This window comes from Cebus imitator, unplaced genomic scaffold, assembly GCF_001604975.1.
Source record: "Cebus imitator isolate Cc_AM_T3 unplaced genomic scaffold, Cebus_imitator-1.0 Scaffold563, whole genome shotgun sequence".
NCBI classification, from domain to species: Eukaryota; Metazoa; Chordata; class Mammalia; order Primates; family Cebidae; genus Cebus; species Cebus imitator.
The window spans coordinates 1,474,827-1,490,540 of NW_016107878.1; the positions used below are offsets into that span (position 1 = coordinate 1,474,827).

General features: G+C 54.1%; 1 protein-coding gene across 2 annotated transcripts in view; it reads left to right on the forward strand.

The window, feature by feature from the left end:
• NADSYN1 (NAD synthetase 1) overlaps positions 1-13,028 on the forward strand; it is a 37,537-nt gene extending 24,509 nt beyond the window's left edge. For both annotated transcript variants that reach the window (XM_017515884.2, XM_017515885.2), the window contains exons 17-21: positions 4,192-4,323; positions 6,349-6,418; positions 9,380-9,508; positions 10,422-10,598; positions 12,794-13,028. In XM_017515884.2, the coding sequence (XP_017371373.1) occupies positions 4,192-4,323; positions 6,349-6,418; positions 9,380-9,508; positions 10,422-10,598; positions 12,794-12,844 (559 nt within the window). In that variant the 3' untranslated portion in view covers positions 12,845-13,028. The remainder of the gene's footprint in view (positions 1-4,191; positions 4,324-6,348; positions 6,419-9,379; positions 9,509-10,421; positions 10,599-12,793) is intronic.
• The last annotated feature ends 2,686 nt before the right edge of the window (positions 13,029-15,714 follow it).

Sequence of the window (15,714 nt, forward strand, 5' to 3'; positions counted from 1 at the left end):
CATCCACCTGTTCATTTACCATTTCATCTGTCCACCTACTCATCCATCTAGCCATCTCTCCATTTATCCATCCATCTACCTATCTGTCCACATTTCCTTCCTTCCATCTATCTGTCCCTTTCTTTTTTCTATGGTGTGAGTATCTTAATCACTCTGCATCCTTGCCTGTCTGCAGATGTGTTCTATTTTAAATCTTAGACTTTTAAATCCTATTTTAATTTTCTAATTACAGAAATTTGAAGTTAACACCCGATACTGGGTAAAAATTCTCATCCTCCCCATGCATATTTCGTTAATTGCTTTTCTGGTGCCTCTGGTGCCTTTGTAAGGGACTGAATCTTCAGAAGGGGTGTGATGGGTGGTGTATATTCTGAGCTCTGGTGTAGTTGAGGATATTGATGTTTTGTTTTTGATTGCATTGCTTTTGCAGATGAGGAAGAATTTGATCTGTTATAAAATTGTGTTGTCGCAGTTCCCTGTCACAACTCTCGTCCATCATTTTCTAGTATTTAAAATGTTAACATAGAAACAGATACTGTTCCCAGGGTGGGATTGGGTTCTGGGAGCTTGATGGCCTCTGGATCCCATTTAGAAAATAAACAAACCTAGGTAGTCACCTCTCATCCCTCAGCTGCTTGCCTTTCCCGCTACTGGACAGAAGGCTCTCTGTGGCTGCGGACACTCCCCCCGTGATGTTGTAGTGAAGCCCTTCTGTCCATTTCACATGCTGCACCTCCCTCTCCCGCCACCTTTTCACTGGTCACAGCCAGTCCTTTTCTTCCCCTCCATTCTGGGGAGAATCTCAGATGCATAGTGTTGATTTTTAAAAATTTCCCTGTAATTCTGTTGTTTAATTGCTTCTGATTCTAGGTCAGTTGCATCCCTGTCTGCTCCTCAGGGGCCTGTTGAACACCTGCCCTCCATCAGGCATTTTTCCCTGTGGCATGAGCAAGTCAGAAAAACAATTCCTGTTCTCTGCAAGTGGGAGGAAACAGTGATAGCCCAGCTGATGATGTGTGTATTGTAGGAAACGTCTGCTGAGAGAGCTCAAGGAGGGAAAGGGAGAGCTGGGAGTTTGTAAGCAGCTTGCTCAGGGAGGGCCCTGCTGAGAAGCAAGTTTCATAAAGGCCTTCAGTGCCAGGGTCCATCCCATAGACCCCAGCTGCATGACAAATGAATAAATTCACTCACACACAGAATACAGTGAGCAAGTGGTCTGTGGGGTTGCGAGCCACTCACAGAGAGAGATCCCACCTACATGATGCTGACTAGTTTGCCCTCTCCCCATTTATTCAGTATAGATTTAATAGCAGAGGTTCTAAGTCAACACACTTGTAGACTTTCTAAGCCCAAGGCAAATATCATTAGAAGGTGATCTCCCTGGTCAACCTACCCCCGAGAGGGCCGTCTGGCTCAAAGCTTTGTTTTGAGACCACTTGAGTAAACAAGTTATTCAGATAAACTTTCCCACATACCCTAGCTATTTGCTTTTCTTATTAACTAAAGGTAAAGGAGATTTAGGCTGCCTTCAGCCAAAACTTCTACTGAAACTATGCAAACTCCTTGGCCTTCCAAGAAGGTTTGGGACTATATTCTAGAACTTTCTCTAATATTTTCCCCTTAATGTTTTTGCCACCACCCTGAGTGAATTCCCACACTGCCGGAGGTGAGGGTCGGTAGAGAAGAGCCCGGTGAAGGCCTGAGTCGTGTGACTGCCCCAGGACTGAGGGCTGGTCATTGTCTCCCTGAAAGTCCTGGTCTTAAGTGGGGACCGAAAGACCTGCAGAGCTGGTTTTGGGAAGAGTGTAGTGTGGGGGTCAGGGGAGGTGTGAGAAGTCAGAGACAGTTGTTTCCGGAAATTTCACTTTCAGGGGGTGGGGAGGCACAGGGTAGGCACTGCAGAGATCAATGGGGACAGGAAGCAGAGTTTGCTATATTGTTAGAGACAAGGTCTTGCTCTGCCACCCAGGCTGGAGTGCACTGGCACTGTTACAGCTCGCTGCAGCCTCAACCTCCTGGGTTCAAGCCATCCTCCCACCTTAGTCTCCCAAGTAGCTGGGACTGCAGGTGCATACCACCAGTCTAATTTTTTTTTTGTTTCTGCTGTGCTCCCAGGCTGGTCTCCATTTGTTTTCTTGCTTTAAGATACTGTCATGAAAGGACCAGTAGAGAGTGAGTGGATTTGCTGGTGCAGGATGTTGGGGATGTTTCTGACAAGGAGATGAGAGCAGGTAACTAGGCAGGAGGGTGGCTTTGCTGGGGGCCCAGCCAGCATGTCCACAGCAGCAGGAGGGGTGGGTTCAGAGGCAGGCCTTCAAGGGCACTGCAGGGGCTGTGGCTGCTCTTCTGAATGGTTTTTTCTTCTCAGTGAAGTTAAGAGAAGGTTCCAGAGAGACCAGTAAGGGAGAGGAGAGTGAAGCCAGCCCTGCAGGGTTAAGTCAGGGTCAGCATGGGAACTGCAGAGCTGAGAGGCTGTGTTGAAGGTGGGCATCTAGCAACATGATTTCAGCTGATGGAAGTGACCGGCTTGGGGGAAAGCTCAGTGCAGGGTGCAAGAGGAGGGGCCAGCTGCTGGAACTCAGTGGTCCTCGATTGAAATTCTGTGGCCATGCCTGTTGCTGGCTTCAGAGTCTCACTAATCCACCAAATCAGTCTTGATTTCACCAGAAAAAGTCTGCCTCAGTTTTCAGCCTATAATCGTGCCTCTCATCCCCAGGGGGCCCCCACCTCCCGGTTGGGGTTTCATTCCAGCAAGACAAGGTAGCATCCTTGCCCCGTGGGTCTGCAGGTGGAGCCAAGCTCCGCGCTGCTGGGATTTCCCCGGCTGTGCTGAGTCAGCCCAGGCGGACTTCCCCCATCTTTGGCAGTCACTGGGGATGGAGGAGAAAAGGTGGTAAGATGAAGACCATCATCTCCCCTGGCTCATCTGGCCCATATCCCGGCTCCTGCTAAAGGACCCTTGGATGGGACAGGACAGAGGTGATGGGATGACTGGGGCAGCCCCCACTGAAGGCAGCACAGGGCCTCACTCATCCCTCTGTTGGGACCCTGGGGGTCTCACACCCCAGACATTGCACCATAGCGAGGGTCAGGAGGGGTGAGAAGGCGTGGAGGTGTGAGTTTGTGAGTGCTGAGAAATGTGTCTGGTGAGACAGGCAGGGCCAGCCTGGAATGGCTTGCAAGGTCAAGGGCACCGTTAAGGGGATTCAGACGGTGGAAGCGCCTGGCCTGGGCTGGTGTGGGTGGTCAGCCAGGAGCCAGGGGAGAACCTGGAGGCCTGCGCCAGCATTGGCGGCAGGGCGGGGTGAGGAGGACGGGGGTGTGGAGGGGCTGCAGGAGTTTCCCGTGGCTGCTGTAACCCATGACCACAATGTTAGTGCCTTCAACATTGTGGTCCTTCAGCTCTGTAGGACACACATCCAGTGTGGGTCCCCTGCCTCAAGTTAAGGGCTGCACATGGCTGGTTCCTTCCGGAGGCCCCGGGGAGAATCTGTTTCCTGCAGTTTCCAGGCTCTGGAGCCCCATCTTCATTGGCTCGTGACCCCTCCTCCTTCACTGCCAGCAGCCTTGCGTCTCCATCTTTCTCCTATGGTCATGGCTCCCTCTGACTCTCACCTTCCCCCCCTTCTACTTTTAAGGACCTCTATGATTGCATTTCAGGCCCACCCTGCAATCCAGTGTCACCTCCACATCTCAGGTCCCCAACCGAGTCCATCTGCAAAGTCCCTTTTTCCCTGCGAGGTGACAGAGTCACAGGTTCTGGGGATTAGGACGTGGGCATCTTTGTACGGGATGGGCTCTTCTGCCGACCACAGGCCTCAGAGTTGACGGGAAGGGGAGGGGCCCAGCTGTCCAGGCAGCAGAGTGTCTATATGTGCTGAGTTCCTGCTCACCCCCAACGCTCCAGGACTTCTGTCCCTCAGGTCCGTTCAGATGGCTGATCCCAGCTCTGTGCTGGTGACCCCCAAAACCTGCCTGCCATCCCTGGCATGTCTTCTGGTACACCCAGAGACTCTCCTGGGTCATCTGCAGCCCCTGCCACCTTTGCTGGCTGCTCTGGGGCTTCTCCAGGACCCTTGAAATTGCCTTGATTCTGGCTTCAGGGCTCCTGGAAGAAGCGACTCCGTGAGGGCCAGGGTTGATGGAGTGTTCAGCCCCTAGGGAACCCGTGCACTCTCCCTCTCCCTGCAGCCTCCTGGGCTACCTTACCAAGTATGACTGCTCCAGTGCGGATATCAACCCCATAGGCGGGATCAGCAAGACGGACCTGAGGGCCTTCGTCCATTTCTGCACCGAGCGCTTCCAGCTTCCTGCCCTGCAGAGGTGAGTGTGCTCATAGGCTGTGGTTCCACAGCCACGGGGCTCATTCCATAGCACAGCCCTGGCCACTCTGGGCCTCACTCAGGTGACTTTGCAGCTCCTGTTGCTTGCTCAACAGCCCTGCCCTTGAGCTAGCACCTGAGGCCCGTGACCAGGCCTCCCCTTCTTCCTGTGGATGCCTCAACAGCCCCCAGGCTCCAGTCAGATCAGGGAGCTGCAGCCTCCTGCCTCCCCCGCCTGCCCCGCCTCCCCCGCCTGCCCCGCCTCCCCCGCCTGCCCCGCCTCCCTTTCCCGCCATCCCCATGCTGAGGGACCAAGGTGGACGAGGCTTGCTGCATCTGAGCAGAGCGCCTGCACTTCAGCAGTGACTGCAGACGGATCAGTGCCTGGAGCCTTCCTGGCCTTTGCTCCCATGGCTCCCTGTTACGGGGATAGATGTCTCTTCTCTTTGCTCATCCTCCCTGTGGTGGCTCTGCCCCCCAGGGGACATCAGGTAGTGTCTGTGGACATGCTGAGTAGCTTTGTTACATGGGCTGTGCTGCCGGCATTAGCAGGTAGAGGCCAGGGGTGCTCCTGAGTGTCCTGCAGGGCACAGGGCACAGACATTCCCTGTAGCACGGTCTCCTCCACCTGGGTGTGGACGGCGCCCGGTGGGCTGGCCCTGTGCTGTGCCTCCATCTCTGCCTCTCCTCCTAGGGTCGTAAGGCCACAGCAGCACACATACTCCTCCACCCGGGGTACTCAGGAAACTTAGTTTGGGGATTCTCTCCCAGAGCTCGTGCAGCCTGGCAGCTTCGCTGACCGGCCTCTGTGGGTGACACCCCCCATGGGCACCAAGGGAGGACTGTCCAGACCCCAGGCACAACTAGTGCCTGAGGAATATCTTAGTTTATAGTGTTATTGCTCAGCCGTTTCCTTTATATAATCCCTCACATATAATCATATATTCGTTTGTAGAATTAGTGCCTGGAGTATAACTTTGCTTGCTATATCTATCTTATATAATCATATTTAATACCTATATTTAGCATACTTAGTTCTATATCATCTTTGTATATAATTATATAGGTATTGTAGTCGGAGCTGCACTGACACATTTAGTGCTGATTTATAGAATCCTTCCATAGAACCATATAGTAGTTTGTAGTAGGAGGAATGCCTAGAGCAGTCACAGCACAGAAGCAGTACATGGGAAAACAGCCAGACCAGGATGAGAACCAAAGACCCAGGCGGTGGCATCCCTGCCTGAAAGGGCATATGCTGTATGGCAGGCTTGGAGCAAGAGCCTCTCCTCCTGAAAAAGGAGTTGTAGCACCTTGCATCCAGTTCCTGTGGAAAGTCGGCCTCAGGCCTGAGATCCTGGAAGTAACCGAGGGAGAAGAAACCCTCTGGTGTGACCAGTCACGGTGGCTGTACACCCTGTCAGTCTTTTCTCGCTTCTGTGTGGGCTCAAATCATCCTCCCGTAAATATCTTAGAGAAGAGCACACGTCTGTCAGCTCCCACTGCACTGGCTTACAGTATCCTTCTATTAGAAACCCTTTGAAGTCTCCAGCCCCCAGGCAAGAAGTGTTGTTCGGGACACCTGCTGCCCACAGCCCACCTCCTTGCCTCGGTGACCTAATGGGGATGGACCCCTTTTCTGTACATGACCCTCTGCTACTGCACATGGCATGGCCCCCTACTGCGCATGGCCCGCCCCTCTGCCCAGGTGACATAACGGGGTGGCACCCTCACTTGTGACTCATGTGATTATGTATGCCCTATCACTAAGCCTATAGGTGATGACCTCACTTATGACCCTTCTCCCTGCTTGGACCTGATAAATACAGATGCTCTGGGGCATTTGAGGGCCGCTGCTGATCTCCGCTCACAGGTGGTGTGCCCCCCCAAGGCCAGATGCTCTTCACCAGTTCATCAGTGTTCTGTCTCTTTACCTCTTGGCTACTGTACCCCAACACAGCATAAGGGACACCCCCGACCCTGTGGGACCAACAGCTCTACTGACCTCTGTGTGTTTCCGCTGCAGCATCCTGTCGGCGCCGCCTACCGCGGAGCTGGAGCCCTTGGCTGATGGACAGGTGTCCCAGACCGACGAGGTAATGGTGGTGGCCTTGCCACGGCGCTTCTGCCCTCGTCTCCACCACTCACTCTCTGACCCACCCAGAGCGGCTTCCAGTCCCGCAAGCTCCATTCCTGGGAAGTGTCCTATGCAGGTGTCCCATTTTTTATCCTTCCTGCTGTGTTTTCACCATCCCTTTTCTACGTTTAGATACATCAGTACTTAGCGTTGTGTTAGCCCGGCCCAGAGTGTTCAGTAGAGTAACACGCTGTGCACGTGTGTAGGCTGTACGCTGCGGCCGAGGCACATAGGCGGCTAGAGCATCTGGATGCATGTAAGCGCCTTGAGGGTGTTGACACCATGCAATCGCTTGAGCACGTGTTTCTCAGAACTCATCCCCAGTAAGCCATGCACACCTGACTTTCTTTACAATCCATTGATTTCTATGAGGGCGCTAGGGTGTCTCTCTTTCTTTGCTGATTTTAGTTGTTTTCACTCTTTCTTCTTGGTCATTTTAGCTAAAGGTAAAGATTTCTCCATGTTTTTTTATCTTTCTAAGCATAACTTTTTGTTTTGTTGATTTTTTCTGCTGTCTTTCTTTACTTTCCCTCTGATCTCGGCCATTTCCTTCCCGTGCTGGCTTTGGCTTCCATTTGCCCCTCTTTTTCTGGTGTCTCAACGTGGAAAGTTAGGTTATTGATTGGAGATCTTTTTTCTTTTTTAAGATAGGTGTTTACAGCCACGAATTTCACTCCCAGCCCTGGGTTCGGTGCCTCCCACACGTTTTGATCTGTTGCGTCTTCATTTCATCCATCAAAGTACTTTCCGATTCCCTCTGTGACTTCTCCCTTGATCCACTTGTTATTTAGGAGTATCTGCGTTAATTTCCACATATCCATGAATTTCCAAACTTTCTGTGACTGAATTTCTACTTTATTCCATTGTGGTAAGAACACATACTTTGTATGATTTCAACATTTGAAGTTGCCTGAAGGCTTCTCTCGTGGTCCAGCAGGTGGTCTGACCTGGGACGTGTTCCGTGTGCCCCTGGGAGGCAGGCGGCTTCTGCCGCCGGGGGGTTCAGTGCCCTGCAGGTGTCTGCCGGCCCTCCTGGTTGACAGAGCTGTCTGTATCTTCTGTTTCCTTGTTGTGTCCATTATTGAAAGTGGGGTATTGAAGTCTCCAGTTATTACCGTTGACTTGAAGGAATTAAATGTCACACTGGAAAATGGTTACCTCCTGCAAAAGAAACCAGTCAAATAGCCACTTGTGCCCAACCTATCGGGTGCTGGGGACTCTGTGGTGAGCAAGACAGACATGGCCACCTCAGGGAAAACGCTTACAGTCCCCTGGAGAAAAGGACGAGGAGGCCCGGCTATGGCTCTGGCCGTATGGTCTGATGACAGCTCTGGGGTGTGGTAGGAACTGAGAGGGAGTCGGAGCAGCTGTTGAAAGATGGAAAGGGTCTGGGTTGTGTGAGCTTCAGGGTGACATTGGCCTCTGAGCCTGGCCGGAGGTATTCGTTGCCTGGCTCTAATACCGTTGCCTAGTGATACCAGCGGCTCCTCATGGCCTCCAGCATGGCTCCAGATTTCAGTGAGCCTCCTGCCCTGTTCTCTGAGTCCCCCACACTTCAGGGCGTGGGCTCAGGAGGACAGCAGACAGGCTCCACGTGCTCAGGGTGCCACGCCTTCCACGGGTGATTTGTGGGGCTGCTGTCACTAATGACCCGGTGGCTTAAACAACGGGAATCCCTTACCCCACAGTTCCAGAGTCCAGGGTCTGAAATCAAGGTGTTGGCAGAGCCCTGGTCCCTCCGAAGGCTCCGGGGTGGTGGTCCCTGGTCTTTTTGGCACCAGGGACCGGTTTCCTGGATGACAGTGTTTTCCAGGAACAGAGGTGGGAGATGGCTTTGGGATGAAAGTGTTCCACCTCAGGTCATCAGACGGTGGATTCCCACAAGGACTGAGCAACCTAGATCCCTCATTTGCGCAATTCACAGTAGGGCCCACGCTCCCACAGGAATCCAGTGCCACCAAGGATCTGACGGGACGTGGAACTCAGGCGGAAATGCCCACTCGCCCGTCCGCTTACCTCCATCATCCCTTACCTCTGTGCAATCCAGGTCCTAACTGGCCAGGGACCAGCGCCGATCCACAGCCCGGGTGTTGGCGACCCTGCACTAGGGGGTCCTTTCTTGCCTCTTGCATCTTCTGGGGACCCCAGGTGTTCCTTGGCTTGTGGCTGCATCATTCCAACCTTTGCTTCTGTCTTCCTGCGGCCTCCTCCTGTCCTCCCTGGGGGCCTATATCCTCCTGGCCCTCAGGAGGGATGACATTGGCTGCCAGGTCCACCCTACATTCAGAGTCGTCTCATCTTAAGATTCTTTTTTTTTTTTTTTTTTTTAGAGGCAGGGTCTGGCTCTGTCGCCCAGGCTGGAGTGCAAAGCCGTAATCTCGGCTCACTGCAGCCTCGATGTCCCAGGCTCAGGTGACCCTCCCACCTCAGCCTCCCTAGTAGCTGGGACTGCAGGTATGCACACCACCTTGCCTAGCTAATTTTTTCAATTTTTCATAGAGACAAGGTCTTGCCATGTTGTCCAGCCTGGTCTTAAACCCCTGGGCTCAAGCCATCCTCCCACCTCTGCCTCCCAAAGTGCTGAAATTACAGGTGTGAGCCACTGTGCCTGGCCCACACACTTTTTCCAGATAAGGTCACATTCCTGGGAGCTGGGCTTTCAGACGTGAGCACTTTTGGTGAGCCTCACTTCACCCAGGACAGTCCTCCAGACCAAATGTCTGGTTCTTCATTGATGTTTTCCAAATGCTACCTCCTTACTTGCTGACCAAGTAAGCGATGGAGAGGGAAACCCACCTCTGCTCCTGCCTCTGGGAAAGTCTCGCCTCCTTGGCCTCTGGTTCCCATCTCCAGAAGAAGCTTTTGGGTCTCCCAAGCTGTGACTTGCTGTCACTGTGGAATGGGTTTTCGTCCTGCACAGGAAGATATGGGGATGACGTACGCGGAGCTCTCGGTCTACGGGAAGCTCAGGAAGGTGGCCAAGATGGGGCCCTACGGCATGTTCTGCAAACTCCTCGGCATGTGGAGGCACATCTGGACCCCGAGACAGGTAAGGCCCGTGCGACGCATCACAGAGGGAAGCCATAGGTAATGTCCTCTTTCCCGAGGCCAGTTTGACCTGTAGGAACAAGTAGATACGGTGTGACCCTAACATAATAAAACCGTGTCTCACACAGTGACACTTTCCACTTTGTTTTTTGAGACTGAGTCTCACTCTGTCGCCAGGCTGGAGTGCAGTGGCGCGATCTCGGCTCACTGCAGCCTCCACCTCCCGGGTTCAAGCAATTCTTCTGCCTCAGCCTCCCGAATAGCTGGGACTATAGGAGTGCTCCCCCACACCCAGCTAATTTTTGTATTTTTAGTAGAGACGGGGTTTCGCCATGTTGGCCAGGATGGTTTCAATCTCTTGACCTCGTGATCCACCCGCTCAGCCTCGCAAATTGCTGGGATTACAGGCGTGAGCCACCGCGCCCGGCCCTTTCCACTTATTTTTACCAGTTCTGATCTTCTGTTGGCCCAAAGTTGATCTGAGTGGGGCTCATCCACAGCCAGGTAAACACGACATGAAACAAGCCCTCCCTTTTTTTGAAGGCAGAATGTAAACTTCAGGGTCAGAATAGTATTGCTTTTCTACTAGCTGTGAGTCTCTCCGGGACTGAAGCCCATAAGCCTGGTGGTCCCATGGAATCTCCTGGAAGCCTCGTGAAATAAATCTTCGTGGGATGTATCTCACATCTCCTGAGGCAGCATGCCATAGCATCAGAAGCAGGGGGACCCCGGTTTCACAGCTCAGCCAGCGCCCCTGGCGTGAGCATGGGCATGCCCCACGTCCGCCATCCGGGAAGGTCCTGTGCGGGGAGTAGCCCATGAACTGTTGGCTTGTGTGGTCCAGCAAGGGAAATCCGTCCCGGGGCCTTTCCAGCTCTGCGAACACGAAGCTCGTGTGTTGCCACACCCACCAGGTCGCCGACAAAGTGAAGCGTTTTTTCTCCAAGTACTCCATGAACAGGCACAAGATGACCACGCTCACACCCGCGTACCATGCCGAAAACTACAGCCCCGATGACAACAGGTTTGATCTGCGACCGTTTCTGTACAACACGGGCTGGCCATGGCAGTTCCGGCACATAGAAAACCAGGTAGGTCCAGCAGAAATGTTTCTTTCTCCGTGTTTCATGTCCGTAAAAGGAACACAAGGTTATTTCCATTAAGGATTGAAAAGCTTTCTTGTATACTCAGTGGCATTGTTTACTGTCCTCATTCCTGCAGAGGGACACATACGTTTAAAGTGGTTTTTGTCTCTTAAATGTACTTCTTTTTATGCTGACAAGTAAAAGTTCTATGTATTGACGGTGTACAACATGACGTTTTGATATGTGCCTCACAGTGGAGTGGCTCAGCCCAGCCATTTCACGGGTACATGCCTTACCCCACGTGCTTATTATTTGTGTGTGGTGAGAGCACTTAAAATCCACTCTCTTGGCCGAGTGCGGTGGCTTACACCTGTAATCCCAGCACTTTGGGAGGCCGAGGCAGGCGGATCACACGGTCAAGAGATTCAGACCATCATCCTGGCCAACATGGTGAAACCCCGTCTCTACTAAAAATCCTTTTTTCTTATTAATTACCCATAGAATCAAGGAAGGACTAATACAGTCAATGAAAAAGGATAGGTCCTTCCTTTTTCCAAAGCCAGGCGGGAGCCACGACAGAGCAGGGTGGCCGTGGCCTCCCCAGCGCAGGGGATCATCTGATGAGAGGGGAGAGCCGGCCGATGAGCCAGTCAACAGTGTGAATTGTGGGCCAGGTGCAGCTCACGCCTGTCGTCCCGGCACTTCAGGAGGATCACTTGACCCCAGGAGTTGGAGACCAGTCTGAGCAACGTGGTAAAACCCTGTCTCTACAAAAGATACGACAGTTAGCCAGACATGGTGGTGCACACCTGTGCTTCCAGCTACTTGGGAGGCTGAGGGGGGAGAATCACCTGAGCCGAGGAGGTAGAGGCTGCAGTGAGCTGTGATCATGCCACTGCACTTCAGCCTAGGCGACAGAGCCAGAGCCTGTCTCAAAACAAAATTTAAAATTCAAAAACAATGATAAATCCTGAGGAGTGTACCCTGAGGATGCCTGGTGTCCTTCCGGCACCTGTGAGACCAGAGCACAGTGTGACTGCAGCACAGGACGATGAGTGCACGGCAGAGACGCACACACGTGCTGTACGACCACAGAGTTGTGACCTTCTTACAGGAAGTCTTCAACTCTCCCCGAAGGACACGAGGAAAACCCTGCCTATGCTGAACTAGAGGATGCGAGGTGCTGCTTTGTACCTCGTGGCTGGTGACAGCATCTGTGAGCAGGTGGCATGTAAAACGAGGGTGGATCAGTGGCAGGGGTTCTACATCATCTGCGACCGTTAGCCTTCTGGGGGGACATTAGGCAATGACCCAAGATAATTTTGGTTCTCATGACTGGGCTGAGGTCTGTGCTCCCAGCATCCCGTGGGTGGAGCCCAGGGGTGCTGCTGAACGTCCTACCATGTACAGGACGGGCCCATCCCAACCCCGCGCCCGGCAGAGAATTCTCTGTTCTGCGTGTTGGTGGTGCGAGGCTGAGGAATGCTGACATCTGGGGCTGGAAGGTGTTTGGGGCCGCATGGTTGTAAGGAGGAGATACTGCGTCTGGCTGATTTCCATGGAATGGAACTTACTGGAAGAGTGACTTAGAGGGTGGAAGGGAGGGCAGGGGTCGCAGGGGCTGGAAAGCTATGACAGGCCAGCCGGCTGCTACCCTGTGTCCCCTGCTGTGGCTGGATGGAGCCTATGTGCCACACCCTGCCTGGGCTGGATGCCAACCTGCTCTGCCATCCCTGAGTCCCAGTGTCCCTGGGTCACAGGGCAACAAAGTGGCCAAGCCTCAGGTGACGGGCCCTGTCATTCGGCTACCTGGGGCAGGGAGGGAGCTGCCCCAGCTCCGGGCCCTGTAGTAGGAGGTGGGGCTTGGCTCCCACCAAGATGCACTTAGGGGTGGGCTCCCCCAGGTCGGGAAGGGGGTTCAGGGGCTGTGCAGGCAAAAGAGTGACGCACGTGGGAACAACAGAGATACCGCAGGTAAAGGTGGAAACGCTGCCCTGCCGTCATCTGCGGGGACTGCTGGGCCTGTGCTGGACCTGCCCCTCCGGGCTTTTCTGGCGCACACTCCCAGCATCCTGTGGGGACTCTGGTAATTTGCTTTTTCACCTCTGGGACTTGTGACCCACTTTTGGTGTGTGCCAGTGTTTCAGCAGCCCCACAGTCTGTCTTCGTGGGACTGTGGCGTCACAGGCCTGTCTTTCCAGGTGCTGCAGCTCGAGAGGGCGGAGCCACGGTCCCTGGATGGCGTGGACTGAGGCCGGTTCCTTCCTGGAGGCCTCCTCTCCTTGGGGACCCCAACGCCACATCATCAGCATCGCTGGGACCAAGGGAAGGAGCCTGCGGTAGGAGCCCAGAACGGCATGGCGCATCAGTCGAGAAAGAGGGAACTTTTCAGTCGAATTCCTCCAAAAGAGGCTGGAATAAAGCCTGGGCTTAAAAGGAGGCCGGAATCTGTGCATGTGATTTTGACCTCCCGCCACTGTGCGCTTTCCCACGAGCTCCAGCACAGAAGCCGCCTGGCAGGAGGGGCCCCACCGCCGCCCTGTGTGGCATCTTTGCTACGGGAACAAGAACGGTGGCTCCTGGGCAGGGAGGGGTGTCATGAGCAGAAAATGAAGGAGAGAAGGAAGACATCCTCTCCCACCCACATCAATTTTCCTGTCCTGGATTCCAGAAGGTTCTGGGGAGATGGTCCCCACAGAGCTTTCTTACTGGGAGTCTGGGAACCAGTCGGCCTTACTCCTGTCCTGTGGGAGAACCATGCCATCTGGGCATGGGGGCAGGTGTGGGGCGGGGGCTGGGCCCTCTGGTTCCCCCATCCTGCTGGGCTTCATGCCGTTCTGGGCACCTTTGTCTGTTTATGGAATAGGGTGAGGAGCGACTCTTCCATCCTCGCCAGAGCTCCCCTTGGTCCCTGAACCCTCTCTCCAGGGTAGCCCCAGGGAGTCTCAGCCTCCCATCCTCTGAGGGTGAAGATGAGATGAAGATGGGGGCACACGCTAGAACCTCCAGGAGGGTGGAGTGGGTTTGGGCCTGTGCTGCCTGTTGGGTGTCTGCCCTTACCCTCCCAGCGCCTGGCCCCTCTGCCTAGGGCACTCCTGCTTCCCAGCCTCACCTAGAACCCCACACCAAACCCAGGACCCGGGCTGAGTCGCAGGCCACAGCCGAGGGTGAATTTCCCAGGGAGCAACTGGGGGCCCTGGGTTGGGGTGAGGGAGTGATACTCCCACCCTGCCACCTCTGCGGGTCTGTGCGTGGCCTTTCTCCCCATCCCTGCTCTGTCTCCTCTCACTGTCCCTCTTTCCCTAAGCCAGGGCTGTAGATTTGCGTTGGTCCTGGGCAACCAGGAAGCTTTCCAAATATAATGTGCCTGGGGCTGAGGGGGCCCCTGTCCCTCCCTGTGTGCTGCCACTGGGGACAACCCCTGGGGGTGGCTTCCAGAGGCCTCCTTGATCGATCCTGGTCTCACTGTCTCTAAGTCATAGCAGCACCAAGTGGCATGACAGCAGGAAGTGGGGGGTGCTCGGCAGGTGCTGTCGGGGTAATGGGAAGTGGGGGGCGCTCGGCAGGTGCTGTCAGGGTAGTAGGAAGTGGGGGGCACTCTGCAGGTGCTGTCGGGACAGCAGGAAGTGGGGGCACTCGGCAGGTGCTGTCGGGGTAGTAGGAAGTGAGGGGCACTCTGCAGGTGCTGTCGGGACAGCAGGAAGTGGGGGCACTCGGCAGGTGCTGTCGGGGTAGCCAGAAGTGGGGGGCACTCGGCAGGTGCTGTCGGGCTGAGTGGTCACCACCATCGTTGTCTTCTCCATCACTTTATCCAGAGTCTGTTGCCCACATCACACTGTGGACGCCCCTGTCCAGATAGGTCTGAGGGCACTGGGGTGGCTGGCACCCCACACCTTCTCGGGGAGCACCCAGCAGGAGACCTGAGATTCTCCTTAGGCCTTGGATGGGAGCTGGAGGCTTCTGAACTCCTGCACCCCAGATGTGTGGCAACAGGGTCGGGAGTGTGTCCCTGAAAGATGATGAAGTGAGGCTGGGACCCTGAAGACAGCCCTATCCGGTGGAATTCTCCTCGGAGGCCCCGAAACTCCCCACCTGCAGGAGCTGAGCTCGGGGGCACCAGATCCTGGCCCCTAACCTTCAAGTTACAGGGTGGTACCCCCCAGGTGCAGGGCAGTGTCCCCAGTTACAGGATACTGTTCCCCAGTTGTAGATTAGTATCTTCTGGTTACAGAATAGCATCCCCTCAGTTATAAGGGCAATGTTCCCCCAGTCATAGCATAGTGTACCCCCAAGTTACAGGGTAGTATATCCCAGTTATAAGGCAATCATCCCCTATTATAGTCTCTTCCAGTATAGGGTGACGTCTCCCAGTTATAGGGTGATGTTCCCTGAGTTATAGGGTGATGTCCCCCCAGTTATAGGGTGATGTCCCCCCAGTTACAGAGTGATGTCCCACAGTTATAGGGTGATGTCCCACAGTTATAGGGTGATGTCCCACAGTTATAGGGTGATGTCCCCCCGGTTATAGGGTGATGTCCCACAGTTATAGGGTGATGTCCCCCCGGTTATAGGATGATGTCCCCCCAGTTGTAGAGTGATATCCCCCAGTTACTGGGCAGTGTCCCCTCATAGTGTCTTCCAGTTATACATCCCCTTGTTATAAGGTAGTATCCTCAGTTACTAGGTAGTGTCCCTCAGTAACAAGATAGTGTCCCCCAATTACAGGATAGTGTCCCCTAGTTATAGGTTACTTTCCTCCAGTTACAGGGCAATGTCCCCCCAGTTACTGGGTTTGCAGAACAAGGAAAAAAGATGTCCCGCAGTTACTCTCCAGCGTCCCCCAGTAACAGGATAGTGTCTCCCAGTAACAAGACAAAGTCCCCCATCATAGTGTCCCCAGTTAAAACCTAGTGTCCCCCGGTGGCAGGATAGCCTACTACCAAGTCCTCCTAAGTGGGACTCATCTGGCCAGAGTCCAGCTGAGGTTAGGACAGGGAAGTGACCTTCAGTTTTGGGGAAGGGACCAGAGCTCAGCCAGTGAGAAGCTGCCAGCTCCGTCTAGCCATATCCAGGTTGCTGAGGGTCCCTGGCCCTGTCCTTAAACCTCATCACTGACATGACC